General features: G+C 41.5%; 1 protein-coding gene across 1 annotated transcript in view; it reads left to right on the forward strand.

The window, feature by feature from the left end:
- Nucleotides 1–22,191, forward strand: part of GK5 (glycerol kinase 5) — an 89,970-nt gene extending 67,779 nt beyond the window's left edge. Inside the window, exons 13-16 of the mRNA XM_067540818.1 lie at nt 2,492–2,595; nt 11,719–11,778; nt 20,328–20,461; nt 21,741–22,191. Of these exons, the coding sequence (XP_067396919.1) occupies nt 2,492–2,595; nt 11,719–11,778; nt 20,328–20,461; nt 21,741–21,895 (453 nt within the window). The 3' untranslated portion in view covers nt 21,896–22,191. The remainder of the gene's footprint in view (nt 1–2,491; nt 2,596–11,718; nt 11,779–20,327; nt 20,462–21,740) is intronic.
- Nucleotides 22,192–23,956: the final 1,765 nt, after the last annotated feature.

Below are 23,956 nucleotides of genomic sequence, written 5' to 3' on the forward strand. Positions count from 1 at the left end.
ATTAACCCATCTCCCTGAGAGGTGCTGTCTACATGGGCAGTTAGGTCAGTATAAATACGTCACTCAGGGGTGTGGATTGTTTACACCCCTGAGCGATGTAGTTATAACAATATAGGTCTGTAATGTAGACCAGACCTTTATATTTACCCACTTGCAAAGCTTAAAGGGACATTGTCAGATAGTTTAAGGCCTAAATGTTACATGTCTTTAAAACATTCATTAATGTTCTTTTGAGGAACCTTGTTTTCCTATTCTCTATAATAGTACCATATAAATATCTAAAATAATTTAGATAGGACCTTTCATCCCAATGTTTTACTAACTTCTTAAATCAACTTCTGTGAGAACTCTTTTCTTCTCACAACATTTTTTGCAATTTCCTGTTTTCCCCACAAAATTACCCCTACCCAAGGCCCTCTCATCTTGAGAGGACTAGAAATGGGAACTTCTTACCATTGAAAAAAGGGTCCCATAGGATCCACAACTCCCAGCACTAGAAGGGCTTGAGATATCAAACTTCAAAGTTGTGACATTTTTCACTGTAGAAATGCTAATATAGGCAATTTTTAGAGCCTTTTTTAGAGCTCTTCACAAGCCTTATACAGATGGACTCGTGACTTTACAGAAAGAAATGAATTACCTTAACGACTCTTAAATGTTTCTAAAATATCTATTCTGTAATGTGGCATATACAGAATACATGATGATACAGATTGATCATCAGTTAATTGGGATGACTGAGATACTTAATTGGGCATTGCTATTTTTGAGTAAAACAGCCATCACAAATTTATCCTAATAGGCTTTTTATATCACATCATACAATCATGCATTCTTTATGTAGTGTATGTGTGTGGGGGGAAAGAGGATGAAATACTGAAAAGGTTTAATGGTGTGAAGTAAGTACTTGAAGTAGAGTAAGCACTTCTGGAGCTTCAACCATGACATGTCTGGTGTACTGGTTAGCTCCAACTGTCTTCCAGTAACCTAAATTTGATTGCTTGGTTAGGTGTCATAGACATCAGGTAGCAGGGGTTGGGCCTGTTATGTTCATTTCCTAGATAGAGCCAAATGTTTCTCCGACAGTTCCTATTGTGATAATAAAGAGAAGGCTTCGCCTGTCTTAACTTGGATGACATTGCTGTGATGTGGTGCATTTCTCACCATGGGACAGAAGCATTTCTGCTGAAGTACAAATTTAAAATATATATATTTCCTTGGCTTATGCTCAGTGATTCATCTTACCTGCCTTTATTATACAGTTTGTGTAAGTCAGACATGTATATTATGTGTGATGTTATAAAAACGCAAATAAATTTTTTAAACAAAGTGAATGAAATCTCTAGTTCTCTAGACATTCACCTTTGGTATATATCATGAGTCCTTTACTTTGTAGTTATTAGCTTATATTTGACAATCTACAAACTTGCCAGCAAGGAATCTTTTAGTATTAGTATGCTTGGATTAAACCATTTGATAATGTGGGCAAGGTGGTTGAATATGAGAAAACTGAATATATTCTTTACTGACTAACTTAACTCATTTCTGAATTGAGTCTCACTGTGCAACATACTAGCCTTCATCTGGGCAAATGGGCTGTCACCTCATTTACATCCTAATAAGCACTAAGTATCAATTACTCTTACCGAAGTCTATGGGAATAGTTGGGAGTTCAGAACCTGTCAGAACTGGGCTGTAGTGCATTCCCAGTTTTCCCCACATATATCTACTTTTATATTTGTACTCATAAGTACATTTATAAATCTTTGGGTTTTTTGTGTTTTGCATTTTTTTGTAGCCACAGGGCTACTTCAGAATTCTGTATAGCAGATATTTAAGAACTGGAGAAAAAAAAAAAAACCTTAGTTTTTAAAAGTTTTTAAAAATGTAGTGTTGTTTTTAAATTAAAAAAATGTTTAACATTATCTTAATGCATTTAAAGGCAATTAGAGTGACATTCTATCACTCAAATGCACCAAAAGAGTGGAGCAGAGATGCATGCAAAAGCCAATCTGCCAGTTACCCTGTGAAAAGAAGTGACTTTTTTTGAGACAGCCAGAATTAGTCTGTCTGCATCATTATGCCATTGAAAAGTGTCTGAAAAATCAGTAAATTCTCCCCCTCAAAACAACTTGAATAATACTGTATCCTATCTTAGATAGTTGTATTTAATTTGATTTGTATTCTATGTATATTTTTAAAGGTAGTACCAATGAATGATTTTTAGTTACAGAATTCAGGGAAAAAACGCAAATGCAATAATTGGAAACCTTTTTGTTATTGAAAGAAACTGATTTGAAAACATTCTCTGAAATATAGACAGCTAAAATAACACTATCCATTGCTTATGTATTGTCTTAATTTTCTTCTTCTCACTATGCTTCCTGTAGTTGTCATGTGTAAGTTATATTTTTCTTACTATTTGAATCCCTTCTCAAAAGACTACAAATATAACTCAGTCATTCATTTTATTGTCAAACCTTTATTTTAGGTTCCTGTGAATGACCCTTATGCATGTGCCTCCTTTATGGGGCTGAAACCTTCCACTACCAGAAATCATCTTGTACGAGCTATATTGGAAGCTATCACTTTCAGGTATTGAGTGCAGTTTTTCTTAATGAATTATCTTTAGGATTTCTATTTCCTTCTCTTTCATCTAATTATTCTGTATTTTGGTCACTCACTGGTCTACACTGGTGGCTTAATTCGAATTAAAGTCCCTTAATTCGAATTAATTACTCCCGCGTCTACACTTGCGCATTATTATTTCGAATTAAGGAGCCTTTTAAATCGAATTAATAAAACATCCTCTGCAAGTGGATTAGCGCCTGAAGTGCATCAGTTAATTCGCATTAGTGTGAATGTGGACGCAATGGGATTTAATTCGAATTAATTGGCCTCCAGACTGTATCCCATGATGACCCGTTTCAGTACCCTCCCCCAAAGCAGCCCAGGAAGATTTAAATCTTCTTTTCCTGTGGTGAATGGGTTTAAAATCCAAGCTGTGATCACCCCCCCCCCCCCCACACACACACAAGCCCTTTGCAGTTTGTCTCTTTAAGGGTTTGAAAGATTTCACCCCCCCCCCCCCCCCGCGTGGTGAGTGCATTTTAACTGCCCAGCAAGCACTTTGCAGTTTGCACTTTGCAGTTTTTCCCTTTAAGATTTGTCCCTTTGAAAATTTAGCCCTTTAAAGTTTGTCCCTTTGAAAGATTTCACCACCCACCCTCCTCCTCGCATGGTGAATGCATTTTAAATGCCAGCAGTGAAAGGAAATTCTTTGCTACATTGTTTCAGTGGCCAATCATGGAAATTTATACTTTTTTAAGAGTTTATTCACAGTGCTACATGTGAATACATTATATCATGCTTTCCATCTGTGAAATGGAAACATTTGTATCACTGTATTAATATATACTAACTGACTCGGTTGTTATTTATCTTACATTCTACAGACACCTGTAGAATCAAAATCAAAGGCAAGCAATATACAGGAGTTGGTAGGGGGAGCATAAAAGGCAAACAGCATACAGGTGGGGGGGTTTGTTTGGTGAAGAGAAAAATCAAAGGCAAGCAATATACAGGGGGTGGTGAGTGGAGCATAAAAGGCAAACAGCATACAGTTCTAAAGTAGTCCAGGATAAGCTGCGATGTATTTGTCACAGTCAAAATGAGAGCAAAGTTCAGCTGGCTCCATGTGCCTGCAACAATGGCGATCGGGGGAGTAAAAAAAAAAAACAGCATGAAAATCCTTTTCCTGTTTGTTTGGGGGTGGGGGAAGAGGGCAGGGGAAGCAGCGCTGCATCCTGGGATGATGACACTTGTCATAACAGCCTCTATGATTAGTTGGACTGTGGGATAGCTTCCCACATTGCACTGCTTTATAATTCGAATTAAGGCTGGCCAGTGTGGACGCAAGAAACCAGCACAAACACTGTAGTGTGGACAGTCTGCAGCGCTTTCTATAAATCGCTTTCTGTAATTCGAATTAAGCTAATTCGAATTAGTGCTGCAGTGTAGATGTAGCCTCTGTGTGTAAAGTCAGATAACACTTGTTACATGAATGCATGGACTTCAGCAATTTATAAAATGTTAACTGTGATAATTTATTTTATTCATTGACACTGACAGGAAGTTTTGTATATTTATCACAGGTCACAGTTTTTGTTAACAATTGACCAATATAACAGTTCTCAAATTAAAATGGACTTGGCCACTGTGCATGTGCAAAACCTGGCTTCTACCTGAGGTTTGCCCTCAGGCTTCCTCACTATCTTTATGTGGAAAGTAAGCCTCTCTCCACCTATTTTAACTAGACATGAAGCTGGAAGCTCCTGAGTTAATTCTTAGGCCTTCTGTGTTTATATAATGTAATGATAGGCATTTTAAAAATACATGAGAGACAGAAGATATGTTAGCTGCTGAATTGGGGTATGTCTTTTGCATACATGGAAAGCTGAAAATCTCAACCAAAGAGCTGGCAAAAAAAAAAAAAAAAAAGCTTCAAATATATCTTTTCCTTTCAGATGTATGTGTTTCTCTATAAGTGTTAGGGTGAGTTGAACTTCTTCGAGTGATGGTCCTTATGTGTATTTCACACACGGGTACGCATTCGCACCGTGCGCCCAAGTCCGGAATTCCTTCAAAGCAGCATCCGTTCCCCTGCACATGCGCAGTAATGTTTTTTGTGCTTCAGACCAACGGTATAAGAGGCAGTGCTGGTTTACACCTCTCCAGTTCCTTCTTAATGTCACATGACCTGAGTTGGACTCGTATCCTCTTTAGCTATTGCAGAATCTGTAAAAATTTAATTGTAAATAGTTTATATCTTAGTTTAAAAATTCTAGTTAGTATATAGTTTAGTATAAAATAGAATACTTCCACCCCCCCCTTCCCAGTTGGGAGATCATCCTCCCTGGTTCCAGGACTATGTCCAGGATCCATGAACTGCATCTCCTGTCCTTGCTCCTTCTCCAACAGTGATGAGCATCACTGGTGCCTCTACTGTCTGGGTAAGGCACATATCTTAGTCAAGTGCAGTATCTGCAAATCTTTTCCATTTAAAGAGGCCCAAGAGCTCTGACTGAAAAAGTTTCTGGTGGAAGAGATCCCGCTCTGACTCAAGTCCAGGAGACCCTCCTGTACTAGCTGACTAGCAGTGCCCCTCCAAGAACAAGCCTTGGAGCAGAGCCTTTGACATCAAAGCCCAAGGACTCATCACTCAGGGCTCCCCATGAGAGTAAGAGACATTTGCATGGGCATAAGGACTGATCCCCACAGCAGACTGTCCAAAAGAAACACATTTCCTCCCCAAGCTGGTCCAGGTTGGGTGAGATGTCGTGTACAGAACTGGCTCCACCAAAGAGCCACAGGCTGGAGGGTAAGGTGCACCTGTGACTGCAGTACTGGGGCGCAAAGATAAATGCTCTCCAGTCCTGTCCATGAGTGCAAGTCTGGATTCATGGTTTGTACCGCCTTATCAATACAAAGACCATCAGGCCACATCAGATAAACCAGGCCCTTTGGGTATCAGTTGGAACGCCTCAGACTCTGGGCTATATGGAGACATTTGTAATACCAGAGGATATCTTCCTCCTCTACCTGCTGTCTCCACTTCTTTTGGGCCCTGCCATCCTAAGAGATGTCTTTACCCCAGAGAAGGAACTGTTCCCATTATCTCAGGAGAGATTCCATCTTCATCTATTGGACAGGAGCACCTCAGTACCGACCAGTGGAAATGTCCTCTAAATCAGAGGAGATAGCTGCACCAGTATCTTTGCAAAGAAGCAGGAGCCCTGACAGACAGCCTAGACATTATTAGCTCTCTGGTTATGACACCTTCCCCAGGGACACCTAGCTTTGATTTGTGTGGGAGCCATTGCAACCGATGAATCCTTCATTTTGGCCTTATTGGGCTCTTCAGATCCCTATAGCAGGCGCTGGGACACCTCTCACGAGTCATTCCACTCCTCCCTAATGGGCTGATGTTTGGATGGATGTCAGCGATAGAACACTCATACTCTGTCCCTGTTCAGGAAATCCTGACCCAAAGCAGGAGGGATTCTACTAGACTCTGCTACTAAGCTATATGGCAGTGATTTTGTGGCCTGGATGCATAACCATCAACATTCACTTCATATTGTGGTTGATATTTCAGTTATCCTAGACTATCTCCTCTTCTTAAAGACTGTAGGTTCAGCCCTCAGTTCACTATGAGTACACCTAGCAGCAATTAGTGCCTTGTTCACCTGGTGGAAGGATGTTCTATCTTTGAACCCGTGATCACAGGTTGATTTATGAAGGACTTGATCAGGATCTTCCCACCTGTCATTAACCTGTGCCTCAATAAGATCTTAGCCTTGTCCTTTTAACACTCACAGTCCACCCTTCGAACTGCTGGCAACATATGCCATGACCCACCTGTCCACGAAAGTGGCATTCTTTAGTCATCATTTTGGTGAAAAGGGTCACTGAGCTGGGAGCCACGATTGCAGACCCTCCTTGTGCAGTATTTCACAAGGAGACGGTTTCCCTTAGATTATACCCCAAATTCCTCACCAAGTTTTTGTCTGTGTTCCACATCAATTAATCAGTACATTACCTGTATTATTTCCAAAACCCCACACTTCTTCCGAGAAGAAGAGACTTCACTTCCTTTATGTCGGGCATGACCTGGCATTTTACCTGCGGAGAACCAAACCCTGTAGACAATCTGTGAGACTTTTTGTTGCCTTGGCAGAAAGATAGCAGGGATAAACCATATCCTCACAAAGGATTTCTAAATGTGTTTCAGGATGCATGTTAGAATTCTACAAAATATAAAGTTTCCCCCTCCAGGCATATCACAGCTCACTCCAAATGAGCAGAAACTTGCCTCCACAGCATCCATGTCGGCCGTTCCCCTGCAGGATATCTGCAGAGCGGAGACTTGAAATTCCATCCATATTTTTATGTCAGACTATGCTCTAACGCAATGGTTCCCAATCTTTTTGGCTCAAGGGCCACAGATACCATTTTTACAACCCTGAAGAGCTACCAGCAGTCCCTCCTCTCCCCCCCACCCCCCCCAACTGCAGCCAGACAAGAGTTCAGTGAGGAGGCTGCCTTCTTGCTGATCTCCTGTCCCTCTGGCTGCAGCAGGGAAACTACACACATCCTATAGCCCCAAGCACTTCATCTGGATTCTTAGGCAGTGGCTCCCTTCTGCAGCCATGGTGATGGGAGATCAGTACTCCCCTCCTCTGGCTCCAGCAGGAACCCCAGCGCCCATGGACCCAAGTGGTGTGTTTTGCCGTGCTCCCTGCTACATTGATCTCCTGTCCCCTTGGCTGCAGCAAGGAGCCTGCACTAGTCTTGCGGTCCTGTGGCAAAGTGCTCTGCCTGAGTCCCTAGGCAGCGGCTCTCTTCTGCAGCCAGCAGGAGGGAAGCGGTGGGCCACTTTGAAAGATCCTGCAGGCCACGGGTTGGGAACCACTACTATAACTCAAGCAGCGGAGATGGATGCAGTTGTAGAAACTGCAGTAATACAAATATTTCTGCTGCCAGTTTCCTCACACCCTCCTCAGGTCAGAATGTTGCTTGACAGTCACCCATGAGTGGAATACACCATAGGGACCATCTGTCGATGACTAAATGGAGATTCTTCTTCGAGTGATATCCCCATTGGTGCTCCATTGTAGGTGCGGCAACACCTTTGTATCTGAAGTCGGAGATCTTAAATACAGTGCCCACTGGACTGCACATGCACACCTCCCCCCCTCACCCTGTGTGGGGACATATATATATAGCATTATGCAGTACGACTGCCCTCAGTTCCTTCTCTACCGCCAGTGGTCTGGAATGGAACCCTTACCAGAACCCCTTTTTCCTCTCCTCAGAAAGTGCCATAGCATGCACTCTTTTTAGATAGATAGTTCTTAATTCTTCTCTCTCTCTTAGAATCATAGAAGATTAGGGTTGGAAGGGACCTCAGGAGGTCATCTAGTACAACCCCTTGCCCAAAGCAGGACCAAACCCAATTAAATCATCCCAGCCAGGGCTTTGTCAAGCCGGACTTTAAAAACCTCTAAGGGTGGAGTTTCCACCACCTCCCTAGGTAACCCATTCCAGTACTTCACTACTCTCCTAGTGTAAAGGTTTTTTCTACTATACAATCTAGACCTCCCCCATTGCAACTTGAGACCATTGCTCCTAATTCTGTTATCTACTGCCACTAAGAACAGTCTAGCTCCATCCTCCCTGGAACCCCCTTTCAGATAGTTAAAGACTGCTATCAAATTCCCCCTCATTCTTCTCTTCTGCAGACTAAACAAGCCTAGTTCCTTCAGCCTCTCCTCATAAGTCATGTGCTCCAGCCCCTTAATCAATTTTGTTGCCCTCCTCTGGACTTTCTCCAATTTGTCCACATCCTTTCTGTAGTGGGTGGCCCAAAACTGGACACAATACTCCAAATGTGGCCTCACCAGTTCCAAATAGAGGGGAATAATCACTTCCCTCAATCTGCTGGCAGTGTTCCTGCTAATGCAGCCCAATATACTGTTAGCCTTCTTGGCAATAAGGACACAGTGTTGACTCATATCCAGCTTCTTGTCCACTGTAACCCCCAGATCCTTTTCTGCAGAACTGCTGCCTAGCCTGTCAGTCCCCAGTCTGTAGCAGTGCGTGGGATTCTTCTGACTCTGCTCTTGTCCTTGTTGAATCTCATCAGATTTTTTTTTTTTTTTTTGGCCCAGTCCTCCAATTTGTCTAGGTCACTCTGTGTCCTTTACCTGTCCTCCAGCGTATCTACCATTCCCCCCAGCTGTGTCATCTGCAAACTTGCTGAGGGTGCAATCTACCCCATCCTCCAGATCATTAATGAAGATGTTGAACAAAACCAGCCACAGCACCGACTTGTTACTGGCTACCAACTAGTTATCAAGCCATTGATCGCTACCCATTGAGCCCGATAATCTAGCCAGCTTTCTATCCATTTTATAGTCCATTCATCCAACCAACCCATACTTCTTTAACTTACTGATAAGAATACTGTGGGAGACCATATCAAAAGCTTTGCTAAAATATATCACGTTCACCGCTTTCCCCACATCCACAGAGCCAGTCATTTCATCATAGAAGGCAATCAGGTTGGTTAAGCATGACTTGCCCTTGGTGAATCCATGCTGACTGTTCCTAATCACTTTCCTTTCTTTCAAGTGCTTCAAAATGCATCCACAACACTAGAAGCTGAGTTTTCTCCTAACCTTGATTGTACCAACCTCCTTTTCCCCTCCTGTTCCGAGTCCTACACAAGATACAGGAAGACCAGTCTCAGATTATAATAATTTCTCCAATATGGCCATAACAAACTTGGTACACTTACTTGCTTTGTATGATGCTCTGCCGGCCTATCAATCTTCCTCTGGCATTGTGGCTCCTTTCACAAGACATGGGATGTGTTCTTCACTTCAGTCTGCAAACGCACCACCTGAAAGCATGACATCTTCGTGATTCCGGGATCTGGAAATAGCCTGTTCTGAGTCAGTAAAACATATACTATTACATAGCAGATGCAACACCACCAGACACACCTATACACGTAAGTGGAATAGATTCTAACATTGGTGTGATCCTCGGCAGGTTGAAACAACTCACACTCCATTGCCACTCATATTGGACTACCTCCTTCAACTCAAACAGGACAGACTAGCCAATAGTTCTATAAGACTACACATGGCTGCTATTACTACATTCCACTACCATATTAATGGACAGTTTTGCCACACTCCATCACTAAGCGTTTTCTAAAAGTCATTCAAAATCTATACCCATACATACGAGTCCCTACCCCAACCTGGGATCCCAGTCTAGTCCTACATTCTTTGAGTAGACCCCCATTTGAACCAATGGCAACATGCTCACATCTACATCTTCCAATAAAAACTGCCTTTCTTGTTGCCATCACATCTGCTCAACAAGTGGGAGAAATCTCAGCCCTTATGACGTACTCACCATATACAGTATTTTATAAAGACAAAGTGACACTTTATCCACACCCAAAATTTCTACCAAAAGTTAAATCATTCTTTCACCTGAACTAACCCATACACCTCCCCTCCTTTTCCCCCAAACCACACAGTAGTCAACAGGACACAGCCCTTTACATGTTAGATGTGAGGCAAGCACTATCATTCTACTTGGATAGAACCAGACAGTTCAGAAAATCTCCACAACTGTTCATATCCACCACCAAAAGGTCTAGAGTCACTGCTGTATCGAAACAACGCCTCTCTAAATGGATTTCACAGTGTATATGCCTATCCTACAAACTCCATAATAGGCAACCATCTACCTTGATAAGGACACACTCTACACAAGCACTATCAACCTCTATTGCATTCCTTAATAATGTTCCATCATAGACATATGTAGGGCTGCCATATGGGCGTCCTCAGACATGTTTGCCCAATATTATGCCATTGTGCAGAATTCCTCTGCAGACACCATTCTTTGACGTACAGTCCTATCCTCAGCCATACAAGCCACTCAGAAGCCCCAACCTCCATCTAGGGACACTGTTTTGTACTCAATGTGGAGCACCTAAGAGGACTTCACTCGAAGAGTCTTGAGTTACAATAAGTGAGAAAATGTTATTCAGCTTATGCAGTAACTGAGGTTCTTCGATATGTATATCCCAATGGGTGCTCCACTACACGCCCTCCTCCCCTCTGCTTCGGAGCATAATGTATAGACCCTATGGCAGAGAAGGAACTGAGGGTGTTTGAACTGCACAGCACTATATATATGTTCCACATAAAGTGCAAGAGGGAGAGGTCTGCATGTGCGGTCCATCAGGCACTGCCATTGAAGATCTTTAACTCCAGACACAAAAGCACTGCTGCACCTACAGTAGAGCACCCATACATCTCGAAGAACCTCAGTTACTGCACAAGATGAGTAACCTTCTCTTACTTACTGTAACTAGAGATTGTTTGAGATGTGTGGTCTCTATCAGTATTCCACTACCCACCCTCCATCCATTCTGCTTCGGATCCGGTTGGATTGTGGTAAGAAGAGAAAGTGGAGAGATATTAACCAGCACTGCCTCTTTTATCCTTGGTTGGGAGCATGAGGAGAGTTATTGTGCATATGTTGGTCAATGGACATTGCTTTGAAGAAATTCCAGACTCAGGTGCATGGTGCATATGTGTACTGAAGTCTGGAATACAGAAAGAGACCGTGCATCTCAAAGAATCTCATTACAGTAAGTAATCTCCATTTTGTAGCCTTGACAGTCACCCTTTAAAGAGCAGCTGGTGCTGGGTTTTTTGTTTTTGTTTTTTGTTTTTTGTTTTTTTGAAGCTGTGGTTAGCATTTTTCTCTACCTCCAGTTTTTAAGATTGTATGTTGCATCAACCTGCTGTACCTTGTCTTAAATAAACTGTAAGCTCTTTGAAGCATGAACCATATCTCCTTAAACAGTGCCTAGCACAGTTGGTCCTGATTCTAATTGTGCCACATGAGTACTATCATAATGGTATGCAATAGAAACTAATCTCAGTATATTTTTTTAATCATTCAGCCCATGCTAGGAACTTGTCAACTATCACAAGCAATTTTGACAAAACTGCTATCACACATTGTCATGTAATCTACTTGTATACTGTATAGATATTGAAAACAGTTTTTAGAATGTACATTATGTATAAATACAACATTAATTTCTCTATTTTTTTAAAGAAACAAACAGCTATATGATACCATTGTGAAAGACTTGCGGATTCCACTTACAAATATTCGGTACGTTCATATTATTTTTAATATCACAAGTCATAAATTTTGTTTGGTGTTTGTGATGTGGGTTCTAAATCATCTGCATTGGTGAGTATGAGTTGGTGGTTGAATCATGTGTTGAACTATTACTCTCTGATTAACTTTAATAGAAGTCAGAACGAATTTATTTTTATTAGTTTTCTCTGCAATATTCAAGGGGTGCAGATAGTGATGCCTATAATTGGAGTTGCCTGACACTTTCCACCATAAGACCCTTTTTTCAGTTGCTTATAATTTTGCTCTACAGGACAGGACAGAGCTCTCTCATCGATTGTAATAAAACCACCTCCACGAGCAGCAGTAGCAGCTCTCCCACTGACATAGTGCTGTGCACATTGCCACTTATGCTGGCAAAACTTACGTCACTCAGGGAGTGTTTATTCACACACTTGAGTGACATAAGTTTTCCTGGCATACGTGGTAGTGTAGACATGGTTTAACACTTACTTGCAAAAAGTATATAAACTAAGCTATTGAACTAACAAATATGAGTCCAACACCACTGGGAAGAAGCCTTTCAGAGCAAGAAGGGTCATTCCAGCAATTGTCACAGATGGTAAAAAGGAATTGAGAGGGCATGGGGCTAGTGACACCCCTTATATCAGCACATATATGTGCAACTCCAGAGGGCGCTAGAGCTGACCTGACTGATACCACTGAGGGAAAATCTCCGGCAACAGTGCACACACCCAGCATGGAATGGACATGAGCAACCACTCGAAGAACTGGCTTCTATCCCTAGATCATCCATATGGTCACATGCAGAAGCTGTGCAGGGCTGGAGCTACTATGTGATGGTGGGCAAGTCACCTTAATGTTCTCGGTTGCCCAGTAACTGTGTTCCTCATTTTCTGGGTGTCCAGCATGAGACACATGAGGGCCAGATGAGTGCTTGCATCTTCAACTTAAGTCGACTGAAGTTTGCTTTAAACATATCATATGCTGTAAAAATGCTAAAATGGAAAATCAGAGACAAGGTATCAGAAGTTGGGCATTCAAACTTAACAAACTTGACAATTTTAGCCTCTCTGTGCATTGGGGTATATCTACACAGGGAAATTAACTGGAATTAGTATACCAGTATAATTATACCGCTATACAATTTTCTCTTGTGGGGACACTTATTCAGAATAACTGTGGCCTCCTTTCAGTTTAGTTTATGCTGCTTTGAAAAGTTAAACCAAAAATAGGCCAGTTATTCCACGTAAGTGTCCTCAAGAGTAGTTACAGCAGTATCATCATATTGGTATAGTAATGCCAATAATTTCCTGGTGCAGACAAGCCCTCACAATTTCCCATCTATAAAATGGCGATAATACCACCATCTGTTCTCACAGGGGTGCTGTCAAGATAAATTCAGACTTGTTTGTGAAGTACATCAGATATGGTGAGAGCATCACAGAATCACCCAAGAGGGATTTAATAATTTTGTATTCAGTGCAGGTTTGAATGGTGTGTGATAAATAAGGCCTGAGGCCATACACAGTAAGCAGGTAAAAATATTGAATAATTATCTCACTCAGTGAATGAGGCAGAGATCCTATGGAGCAAATAGTAATTTTGTGTTTATGTAATTAAAGACTATCATCATATATACACAAAATATGGGGTGAATTAAGTTTGTGCAGGCAACCTTAATTATGGCATGTGGTGAAGCAGAGAAACCACACACTAGTAAGGAAAGGGTTAAAGAGAGCCTTTGGGCCCAGCCAACTCCACCCCATTGCACCTGCAGCCAATGCCAGGCCTGGAGGGAAGAGAAAAAGAAGGAACCTGGCTCACTTTGGGGCTGACTGATGAAGAGGCAGGAGCTGGCTGCTTCCGTACCTGAGGGAAGGATCAGCCTGCCAACTGAGACAGCCACTAGGAACCAAACACCATTTTCCTGGCCAAAGAAGATGGAGAAAGAGACCTAGGAGCATCCAGCCTAAGAAGAACCTGGGTGATAGAAGCACAGACACCTTGTGGGGATTCCGACCTTGCCAAACTGACGGCTATTCTACCCAGAGGAACCTGGGACTGCAGCAGGATCCATAAGGGGGCACTACTACAGACAAGCCACCACAGGAACTTCGACTATAGGGGCCACGCGCTAAACTGAAGTGGTAACAGTAGAAAGTAGTCCAGGGCAGTGGAAGTAGACTCTCCACTAGGAAGTCCCTTATTCAGGGGTTGACTTACACAGGGCCCTGGACTGGGACATGGTGGAGTGGAAGGGCCCAAGTCCCCCAAGCTCCCTGTCTTAAAGACTGAGGCACTTCCACCACAGAAGTAAGGGGTAGGAAGTCAAGTACACTTAGCATACCAAGAGTTCCTTCCTCAGATCTCAGGCAAAGTGATGCATGTCCTGACAGATCATGTTTTACATCAACAAACAGGGAGGGGCTGGATCTTTGGCCCTCTGTCAGGAAGCAATCCATCTGTGGGACTTCTGCTCAAAGTGCTCCATTCGTCTTCAGACATCACATCTCCCGGAAGCCCAGAATGTGCTGGCAGATCACTTCAGCGGATCCTTCTCTCACCACAAGTGATCCCTTCACCCAGAGGTAACCTAATTCATCTTCCAAAGGTGGGGGCCTGAACAGGTGGACCTGTTCATTACCAGGCAGAACAGGAAGTGCCAACAGTTTTGTCCACTCCATAGATGCAGTCTGGGCTTCTTCTCCAACACTTTCCTGCTCTCGTGGACAGGCCAACTATTTTATGCCTTTCTATCGATTCCCTTCATTCACAAGATCTTCCTAAAGATCAAATGGGACAGGGCAAGAGTTATTCTGGTAGCCCTAGACTGGCTGCGCCAGCATTAGTTCAGCACACTCCTGGATATTTCGGTGACAACTCCACTCTTGCTCCCGCTCCATCTGGACCTGATTTCACAAGACCACAGCAGGCTGCTTCACCCGAGCCAAGCCTCTCTGCACCTAGCTGCATGGCTGAACCCTGAAGAACAGGCCTGCTCGGCACAGGTTCAGCAGATCTTGCTAGGCAGTAAGAAGACCTTCATCAGGGCTACCTACTTGGCTAAGTGGAAGCGTTTCTCTTGTTGGGCTTTTGAACATGCTCTCTCTCCATCTCAATCCTCCCTTCAGTCTATCTTGAACTATCTGCTCTACCTAAAGCAGCAGGGCCTGGTTCTCTTGTCTGTTAAAGTGTATTTGGCAGCTGTCTCAGCCTTCCACCCTCCAGTGGCAGATCAGTGTTCTCTCACAAGATGATGGTTTGGTTTCTCAAGGGCTTGGAAAGGTTCTATCCTCAGGTCTACGAAACAGTTCCTTTATGGGACCTAAACCTGGTTCTGTCAAAGTTCATGGGTCCCCCTTTTGAGCTTTTAGCATTGTGATCCCTGCTACTCCTCTCATGGAAGGTTGCCTTCTTGGTGGCGATCATCTGAGATCAAGGCGCTTACATCAGAACCACCCTACATGGTGTTCTTCAAGGACGAAGTCCAACTGCACACACAGCTAGCCTTTCTGCTAAAGGTGGTGTCATATTTCCATAACAACCAACTCATTTTCCTGCCAGTTTCTTCCTGAAACCTCACAAGAATTCTGAGGAATGACAGCTTCACACATTGGACGTTAGGTGTACCCCTGGCCTTTTATATTGAGAGGACTAAACCCTTTTGCAAGTCCACACAACTCTTTATAGCAAAAGCGGAAAGGATGAAAGAGCTCCCTGTGTCAGCCCAGAGGATTTCGTCCTGGATAACTGTCTGTATCCAAGCTTGCTATAAGCAGGCGAATGTCCTGCCTCTAGCCATCTTAACCGCTCACTCCATTAAGAGCTGAGGCGTCATCTGCAGCATTCCTCTCACAGGTCCCGAACCAGGATATCTGCAGAGCTGTGATCTGATCATCGGTGCATACCTTCACATCTTACTATGCCATTATTCAACAGGCCTGTGATGATGCCGGTTTCAAAAGAGCAGTGTTGCAGTCAGCATGTCCCTGAACTCCGAGCCACCCACCTGGAGTATACTACCTGAGAGTCACATTTCTCATGTCCATTCCATGCTAGTACTCGAAGAAGGAAAAACGGTTACTAACTTTTTGTAACTATTGTTCTTGAAGGTATGTTGCTCATGTACATTCCATGACCCACCCTCCTACCCCTCTGTTGGAGTTATCCAGCAAGAAGGAACTGAGAGGGCAGGGGCCAGTGGTGTGCCTTATATTGGCACATTAGCACATGGCTCCAGAGGGTTCTGGAGCCAACCTGACGGACACCATTGACGGAAAAATCTTTGGTAACAGTGCACACATCTAGCATGGAATGGACATGAGTATGGATAATATTTTGTCATGGTAAAATTAGGCAAAATTCATGGAACAGTCAGGGTAAAGATGAACAAAATCATGGTATGGTCACGGCAACAAAACGTGCAGTAATTTAACAATAAGGTATTACATTATAACATTTTACATGCAACAAACAACATTAATGCAATAGTTTTCACTTCCTTGACACGATTTTATCATTTTTCAAACAAAACTAATGAAAAATAATAGAACAAAAATAACTGGTTCTTTTTAGTAAAATCCCTTTTGCAAACTGTTGCAATTTTGGTATAACAAGTTATACAGAGACAGGTTGTTTTTTGTGGCCTCTGTTGTCCCAACCACATTTTTATAAAATGAGAATGGGTGTTCGATGTTGGCAAGTTTCAGAGCAGCTGTCTGCCCACAATGCAAGATCACAAATGTCATTTGTGACTTGATGAGCCATCCATGGTGTCTGAGAGCTCCCCACAGATGACAGTTTTGGCCCCACCCCTTCAGGGCCCGGGGCTTAAGCTGAAGAAGATAATATCCTGGAGGTCTCTGAAAGTCATGGAATCTGTGACTTCCATGACCACTGTGACGATCTTATGCTTAGACATGAGCAAGACATCTTGAAAAACAACAGTTACGAAAGGTTCTCCACTGCAGCATTCAACTGTCTTAACCAGGAGATCGTCCTTTCTCTTCCTGCAGCCAGCTGTCTCATTCATTACGCAACTTCTGCAGTGATGAGGCAGGAGTCCTACAGACCATAGCCTACTTCATTATATAATCATGATTCATTTATAAAGTACCATTTATTCTATTCACTAAATAAGACAGAAGTCTTATGGGAAAATAATAGTATGTGATCATGTTATTAAAGACTGTATGTGTTATAATGGCATACGCACAAGAGGAATAAGTTAAGATTGCACAGGCTGCCTTCACTCTGGCATTTTCTAACATTTTGAGTGCTAGACTTTGCAACCTTACCTTAAAGCAACTTTTAATGTTTTTTTTTATGTAATTTCCTATTTAAAAACAAAACTGAAAATACATAAAGTGGGAACCATGTTGAGCCCTAACTTGGGTATTCAGCGAGGTTTGGATCTTTTGAACCACAGCACAGACATCTGCAACTTGTGCTAATGGCACAACTTATAGCGCTAGTAGATCAGGCATCACAGGGGAATGAGTCACACACTTTGCCAGTGGCTTTCTCAGCTATTTGCTGACAGCAGAGGACTGTGAAGCCTCAGGACATAAGGGTTCAATTCAGAGTTCTGACGGGGGGTGTATGCTCTTGTGGTTACAGATCCTTCTTCTCTCCAACCCCTCAAAGCCTGTGTCTGTCCATCTCTTCTCCTATCTTTCCTGTCTTCCTCCTTTTCTGCTCCTCTTCTCTCCCCATCTGTACCAATGTACTCCCAGATTCTTCCATTGCTGCTCTTCACCAGCCCCCACCCTGGGTTTATGCCTCCTACCCCTTCTCTTGTCCCCGTGCCAGCTTCTGGCTCTCACTGCTTCTCCCCTCTTTCCAGCTACAGTCTCTCCTTCATTCTGCTTCCTCTCACCCTCTGGTTCCTGTAACTTCCTACTGTCATGCTGGCTGGATTCGGGGGGAGCAGTTATGATATTGTTTGACATCAGTATGTCAGAATCATAATAATTCATGTGAGATATGCCATGTCAGGTACTGTTAGAAAGCCTGTAATGTGCTAAGTAAGATAAGGATGTTTATGTTCATGAGTTATATGTGTAATGGAAGTTATAGATATGTTTGGTATATCAGTATTTCAAATTGTGCTGTCTGAGTGGCATCTCAGACAGGATGGCTGCAGAACAATAGCCTGCTTAATGGCCCATTGAGACATTCACAGGTGCAAGGGCCCTGGGGGAGAAGCCAGGGTTATACCTGATGAGTCACCAGGACTTGCCCATGTGACTCTGGACTCCATTTTGGTTCCTGTAAAATTCCACGAGCAGCATGGCAAGGGCCAGAGGATATGTAAGGCAAAAGCCTCGGAGCCATTTTGTCTTTCAGTCGTCAATCCTGTTCAGCTTTCAGCCACCCATCTACCTCTGGATCAAGTCATCTGCAACTGAAACTGTGAAACAAAGGACCGAGACCCATCCAGGTACTGGATGTGCACCAGAGGGACTATACAAGCCTGCAAACTCCCCAGTTCTTTTAGAAATCTGATGTATATGGACTTTCAAATCATTTTTATGTATCTGATTACTTTAATCCTTTAACATTTCTCTCATGGTTTGTTTCTTTCTTTTATAATAAACCTTTAATTTTAGTTACTAAAGGATTGGCTGGCAGTGTGGTATTTTGAGTAAGATCCAAACTTATATTGATCTGGTACTGTGGCTGACCCTTTGGGGTCAGAGGGAACCTTTTTAGTAAACAGCATAGAGTTTAAATAACTGGTCTGTTTACTGGACCTAGTGGCTGATTGGGAGCCAGAGACTGGAATGCAGTAAAGGGGGCTGTGTGTGTGTGTGTGTGTGTGTGTGTGTGTGTGTATATATATATATATTTTTTTTTTTTTTTTTGGCTTCTTGATAACTAGTGTGGGGAATCAGAAGCACTGGTTGTGGCTGGTTGGGAAGTCTGACTTCAGTGTCATCCACCAGTGCTGGGAGAATCTGCTCTCCTTTTACAGCCTGCCCTGACCTTGGCATTTTCCGGTGGCTGCCCTAGGCACGGAAGGGTCTCACCTACCTCCATGTTCTCCTCACCCCTCTGCATTCTAAGTTAGTTCACTTCCTCCTCTTTGCTGACTGGTTGCCAGTAGGGAGAACATTGAGGAACTGGAAAGAGTCTTCCTGCTCTCAGTTGTGATGTCTGGAGCTATGTTAGTCCGGAGCAGCAGTTATAGGGAAAGTGTTGCTCTGCCCTGTAACCTCTATATGGAGCATGCTCACACTCTTTGGGGATGATTTGTGCAAGGTCTGGTCACACATAAGGAGCTATGCAGAGCTAGAGCATACTCGGTGTAGGGAGTCTTCAGAGAATTTAGTAGGCAGAGTCTAAGTAATTTCAAATGAGCATGCGCAAGCTCCTGGGGTTTTTTCCTGTGGGGTTCATCATTTGGCCAAAGTTGGGTGATTTTTAACAGGAATAGCAATTAGGTACATCCCTGATACCAGGAAGCCCTCCCTGGTATCAGGGAGCTTTCCCTGCTAAATTTAAGTCCTGGCTCCAAAGCATGGAGGTGCTAGAACTTTAAAAATAATAATTTTACAAGCAAATCGCTAACATGGGCAAAACAACATATTTCCCTAATCTCATTCTAGGAAATGGCTGAAATGTTTCAGAAATATTCAACCTGAGACGCACACCTTGCATGGAAAATTGATACTGGAATGGTTAAATTTGGGCAAAGTTATAAGCAACTGAAAAAAGGGTCTTTTAATGGTAACTATTGGGCAACCTTACTATAAGAATCACTAATAGGATAAAACAATGACTAACAGGATAGTGGCTAAGTAACTGGCCAATATGTCAATCTAGTGGTACAGTTATTCATTGTGTGACAGTTTGAAGTATCAGTGTTTAACTAATTGTTTATAGTTTAGTTATTTGTTCCCTGATCTCCTGGAGGAAGGAATGCCTTGTAACTCTAGTAACTATCTTCAGCTGATACGGGAACAGTGTTCATAAATGCCCATTTTCCTTGCCTGGAAAGCCAGGTCTCAGATATGGAGACATTTAGGAAAAAGTAAAGAGAGAAAATGGAGAGATATCAGCCTACTTCTCATGCTCCCTACTGAAGGAAGCAACAGTGAATTAATAGGTTAGAGTGCCAACAAAAATTCATAATAACTAGAAAATGTACCTCTCTAGCTCACTGAACTTACTGAATTGTCTAAAGGGGATGTTTTTGAGTGTTCTGTATTCTGGCTATGGCATGTAAAAACCATGTTCTACCATAAGTCTTAACATTTGAATTAGGATTATAGTTATATTGTTTTAGAAGGCTGAAATCAAAGTTGTGTTAAAATTTTTAAAATAGAAATTGCTTTTTCAAATTATATTTTCAAACATCAAAGGCAGTAATTTTTTATCCTGACCTCTAAATTTGCACTTGTAACTCTGCCCAAACATAAAACGGAATATTTATGCACAAATGTAGTAGACAAGCTTCTATATCTGTGTGCAAACCCGGACGTTGTTTCTGAGCATTTGATGTTAAATATTTGTAAATAAAACTCAACGTTTTACCTTTTTTTGCTCCCACACAGAGCTGATGGAGGTGTCAGTAACAATAGTTTTATCATGCAGATGACTTCTGATTTAATTAATAAGAAGATAGACAGGCCTGAAAACACAGATATGTCTTGTCTTGGAGCTGCTTTTCTAGCAGGTCTTGCTTTAGGTATGTATATCCTCTGAAAACCTTTCCATCTAAATATTTGCTGACTAGTTTTTTCTCATAATACATACAGTTGAAGACTACGAATAGATCAGTGGAACTTGTACATAGCTTTGTCATTCTTTAATTTTCTGATAATAAATTGTCCCTAAACAATCAATCAACCATTTTCACAGTTTCACTGTCATTGTGAAAGCCTAATATCCTAAAATAATGTTTTACATCCATACCTCTGTGTGTTAAGGAACAGAGGGGACAGAGGATGGGGTAAAATATACAAAACCAGATTAATGGGCCAGTGCATCTAACACAAACTAATGATCCAGTCTTGCAAACACTTAACCAAGTGTGTAAGTTATGTATATGAGTAGTCCCAGTGATGTCAGTTTAAAAAGTTAAGTTTATACATGTAAGTTTGCAATCTAAATGTATAAAATAAGTTTAGAAAATCCTTTTATGTTCTTCAGATTTTGATAGTAATAAGCAAAAGGGATGATATAAAGTGAATTTGACTGTTGGCAGAAAATGATTCAACTCCAGTAAAGTAGAATCAGTCTATTATTTAATTAACCAGACTCCAACAAAAACCCAAATTTGTCAGTTAAGCAATGGTCTTTATTAATGGAAGCTCATAGGAATATATTTTGTTGATAGCTTTTTGTGTTATTAAATGGCTTTTAATATGTGTATAGTACAAAACATTAAAATATTTAAAAATCATACATTGAGACTTATTCAGCAGCTAAAACAGAGTTAGGAAACAGCCCTGAAGTAGACAAAGGGCCTTTCAGGATATAATTTATAGGTGTGAACTGTTTGTTAGCATATTTTGCATAGACTTGTTGTAGGCAATAATAGGTATGATTTGCCATTTATTCTTTCTTTTAAGTAAGAGTGTAGGAAAATGACCAGTGTTGTCCTTAGTTCTCCTGGTCCCACCTAATTGAGAAGGCATCTCTGGCTGAGGCCTATTGTCCGCAGGTCATTTTCCTAATCTTGACAGAATCTAAATGAACATCAGTATAATGAATCTGTTCTTTGGAAACCATCACAGTTAAGCAGATGTACTGTTTGTCAGGATTCCAATTAAGTGGATTCTAGTGGAATTGAGTTTCAGTATGTACAAATATTCACCCATTTTATAAAGAAAGATACTGGAATGAATAAGGAAAATTCTAATTATCTTCATTGTGCTTCTAAGTTTAATTATTGTTCAATTGTATAGATTTGTTTCCAACACAAAGTTTGTAGTCAAGCTTCCGAATTAACTTTATACTTATAGGGTTTTGGACTGACAAAGAACAACTAAAGAAACTGAGGCGAACTGAAATGGTTTTTGAGCCACAAAGGAACTCTGGAGAATACAAACTTGCCATGGATAATTGGATTAAAGCGGTACAACGTTCCTTGAATTGGTACAACCAGACATCACACTAATGGAAGACTTCACATTTTTGAAATGACCATCTATTAATGAAACTTTGGAATTTACAGAACAATAAAAACTATAACAAACACTTTTTTCCTATGGCATTTACACTAGGTTCAGTTGTATTTCAGCAGCCTCTGCTGCTGTAAGATTACTTACTACTGCACTTTGAGCCATCATATACTTCTTGCTATACCAATTGATCAGCTGCATCAGCCATATCCCTTTGATGATCTCTTTAGGGTACACAAGATACTTGAATGCCACTGCCATGTGTAGGGGATTGGGTGATCAATCGGCGGTGGGGGCTTATCCCCGTCATGGTGAGCAAGAGTAGAGAGATGTGGCAAAGGATGCTTCTGATTTGCCTTTGTCAGATGGAGATTTAATTACTATAATATGCTCTGCATTGGGATACACTTTGAGGTCACTTAGAAATTTAACCTCTGCAGGATATAGCTGCCTTTCTTATTGCCAGGGCATTTTCCATGAGGGATTCTCTACTTTGGAACTCATTTCCCCTCCCTTGGTTTGAAAGCATGGATTTCTTAACCTTCAGGGCAGGCTGCCAGGCAAATCTATTTCCATTGGTATTTCTGTGAAGAACAAGGTGATTACTTGTGGGATTTTATTACTTATGGTGGTCTTTATTTTATATGAGTACTTGATGTATGGGTATGTGTTCCTGACTATGGTCCATTATATTACATCTTAATTGATTAGACAGAATCTATATTTGTAACAAATTTTTTGTCCATAGTATGTGTTAGTTTGTGCAGTGCCTAGAGCTTAAGCACTATATTAAGTCTAAATACTGTGGATCATTACTACATGAAAATGCTTCATTCCATGATTTTTATAGCTAACAGTTCTTATCTGATATGCAGCTCAACAGGCCTTTGACTTTTATTACAAAATCAATCTTGCACTGTTAATTAATGCAAATATTAATTACAAGTAATTACAAGTACTGTATCCTGTTTTTTCAAAAAAGTCTATTAATATTTTCAGAGCCATCCTTATTAAATTATATTGTGCTAAAACAGAGCCAAACATACTTTATTTTTGCAGACATATTTTACTGTTACTATTTTAAAAACTGGAATAAAAAGTGTAAAGCATATAACATAGTAAGTTATTTATAGCAGCATCTAGCTATAAGTAAGAGTCTTCATTCATTTTCACTATAACCCCTTTTTGTCAGGAGTAGCTCAACTGCAAAATGTATTCGAAACTTAACACTCTTTAAAAAATTAAAACTTACTAGATCTTGATCTATGTGGACTACTTGCTTTTATCTTCTTTTAAGAATAGATTTTGGGGATTCAAATGAATAAAATGTACATTAAGATACTTTAAACAAAGATAATTAATATGACTGTGGTGTTGCAAAGATCTATTTTACTTTTGTCATAAATATGTATTCATAACAAATTGCTATGCCTGTATATTAATAATAATAATAATAATAATTAATAATAGGACTGTGGGTTTGGAGTTAACTTCAAGCAGTCCAAGTCCAGCTACTTTTCCAGTCTATTTCCTTCGGAGTTCATTTAATTCATTTGTTACTTCTATAACAAACCTTAGTAGAGCAGTGAAGACATTATAGAAGCTCATCTACATCAACCCTCCTCTTCTTTTCCTTTATGGTGCTTTTCCTGGTGAGGGTTGCAGCGGCAGCATAGAGAGTAGGGAGAACCAGATCTCCCTTTCTTCTGGAACAGGTTCCAGCTTCTCTGCTAGGGGTTCCCATGCCAGCTGGGAGATATAATTCCTCCAGTGTGTCCTGGCTCGGCCTTGGAGCCTCCTCCTAGTGAGACATGCCTGGTATAGTTCCAAAGGAAGCTTACCAAGGGGCATCGTTATCAGGTGCCCAAACCACCTCAGTCAACTCCTTTCAATCTGGAGGAATAGTGGCTCTACTCCAAGGCTCTCCCGAATAGCCGAGCCCCTACCCTATTTAGGAAAGTCCGCCCAGCTGCCCTGCAGAGAAACCTCATTTCTGCTGTTTGTACCCATAATCTCATCCTTTCGGTCATTATCCAAAGTTCATGACCATAGGTGAG

This window comes from Emydura macquarii, unplaced genomic scaffold (genome assembly GCF_026122565.2).
Source record: "Emydura macquarii macquarii isolate MOO-44397 ecotype Brisbane River unplaced genomic scaffold, CSIRO-AGI_Emac_v2 contig_18, whole genome shotgun sequence".
NCBI classification, from domain to species: Eukaryota; Metazoa; Chordata; order Testudines; family Chelidae; genus Emydura; species Emydura macquarii.